General features: G+C 43.7%; 1 protein-coding gene across 1 annotated transcript; it reads right to left on the reverse strand.

Moving 5' to 3' along the window:
* Nucleotides 1-402: 402 nt before the first annotated feature.
* On the reverse strand, nt 403-1,327 carry LOC309968716 (olfactory receptor 8S1-like; the record flags this gene model as incomplete). The annotated part of the gene is given in 2 exon segments (XM_082850116.1): nt 403-1,267; nt 1,269-1,327. Coding segments are annotated over 2 exon segments (924 nt in total).
* Nucleotides 1,328-1,827: the final 500 nt, after the last annotated feature.

The following is a 1,827-nucleotide window of genomic DNA, read 5'->3' on the forward strand; positions in this document are numbered from 1 at the left end:
GGTGTTCTCTACAACACAAATATATAAACAATATGTTGTAAAATTACCTGACCTACTTCTCATCCTCTGAAGAGGGCGGACCACTAATCATCCTATGAATAGAGCTTGCTGCCTTCTTAAGCATTATTAAGATTCTGACACATACATATCTTTTAACATCTGGCATTATGGTCAATCAAGAAATAATCCCTTGTTTCTAAGAACACTACTTGCAAGCTGTGATCAGACCAGTATTACATCAGTAAATGGAAGTCATCCTTCAATACAATCCTCACGTACTGAAGGATTTAAGAACACTTCTAATAAAGATGTTTCTAAGAACGCTAAAACAAACTTTATTTCCAGTTATGTATTTAGTTACAGAGTAGTTTAGCTTCTCCATGGTCCTGTTCCTCTGGTCCTCTATGTGAAAAAGTTAACATATCTTCTTAACATTCTTCCCATAGCTGCCTTCACCTCCTTGTTCTGAAGGCTATACATGAGGGGATTCAGCATGGGAGTGATCACACTGTATTGTAAAGGGAAGATCATCTCCAGGGGGAACCTGAGGTTGGCAAAGAGATAACTGAGGAAACCTGAGCCATAGAACAGGATCACTGCAGTGAGGTGGGAAGAGCAGGTAGAGAAGGCCTTGCTTCTGCCTGAGGTGGAGCTGATGCTCAGGATGGTGGAGACAATGCAGATATAAGAGAAGATTAAAATGAAGGTTCCAAAGAAACGGAAGACAGAAGAGCAGAGCAGGAGTGTGAAATTGGTGGAGGTATCAGAGCAAGCAAGATGGAAGAGAGAAGACAGCTCACAGCTGAAGTGGGGAAGAGTTTGGTCCTCACAGTAGTCTAAATTGACAGCCAGGAGGATGTTGATGAGAGCATCAACAAAGGCCAGGCCCCAGGAGCCCCACACCAGCCCAACACAGAGCTGGTTGTTCATCACCTGGCCACAGAGCAGAGGGGAGCTGATGGCTACATAGCGGTCATAGGCCATCACAGCCAGCAGACATGCCTCAGTGCCCCTGGTGGCAAATACAAAGAAGGCCTGAGCCAGGCAGCTCTCTACAAAGATGGTTTTACTTTCACAAAGTAGATTCTCCAGCATCTTGGGGACTGTGACAGATGAATGGCAGAGGTCCAGAAAGGAGAGCTGTCCCAAAAAGAAGTACATGGGTGTGTGGAGGTGGGGATCAACTCTGATAACCAGCAACATTACCAGGTTCCCCAACAGGGTCAGGAGGTAAATCATCAGAAACAACTTGAAGAGCAGAATCTGGTTGAGGGTCAACAGAAAACCCAAGGAGGATAAACTCACTGAACACGCTCTGGTTTCCCATAGTGATAAAAAGATTTACCCTAGGAATCCAAGAGAGAAAGACATTAAAACTCCTTCTGCACCTCCCAGTTACCCCACTGACTTAGCCCTCTTGTTCATATACATCATTTCACAACATACTGAAAACCATGTTCACATATTCTTAAGCCAGCTTCCTAATCATCATGACAACTTTGATATTGCTGGATGGCACTCTACCACCCCTCTATCAACTCCCTATGTAAATCTGTAGACCCTCGTCTTATGTCTCTAGAGGTTTCTTTCTTTTATTTTTAAGATGGGTACTAATACAGAGAACATTTTGTATAGTCAGTGGAAATAGAGAGAGAATTTATTGATGCAGCAGAGTAAGAGGTAAACGGCAGAAGTGTAGTCCTTGAGAAAGGGAAAAGGAATGAGATCCAGAGAGCACAGGTGGAGTTTTGTCCATAGATAGGAGGAGAGGCTCTTTATCTTTTGTAAATAGGGGGGAAGTTATAGAGAGTGGGGACTGAGGCAGCT

Source organism: Leucopleurus acutus (assembly GCF_964270905.1).
Source record: "Leucopleurus acutus genome assembly, chromosome: 11".
NCBI classification, from domain to species: domain Eukaryota; kingdom Metazoa; phylum Chordata; class Mammalia; order Artiodactyla; family Delphinidae; genus Leucopleurus; species Leucopleurus acutus.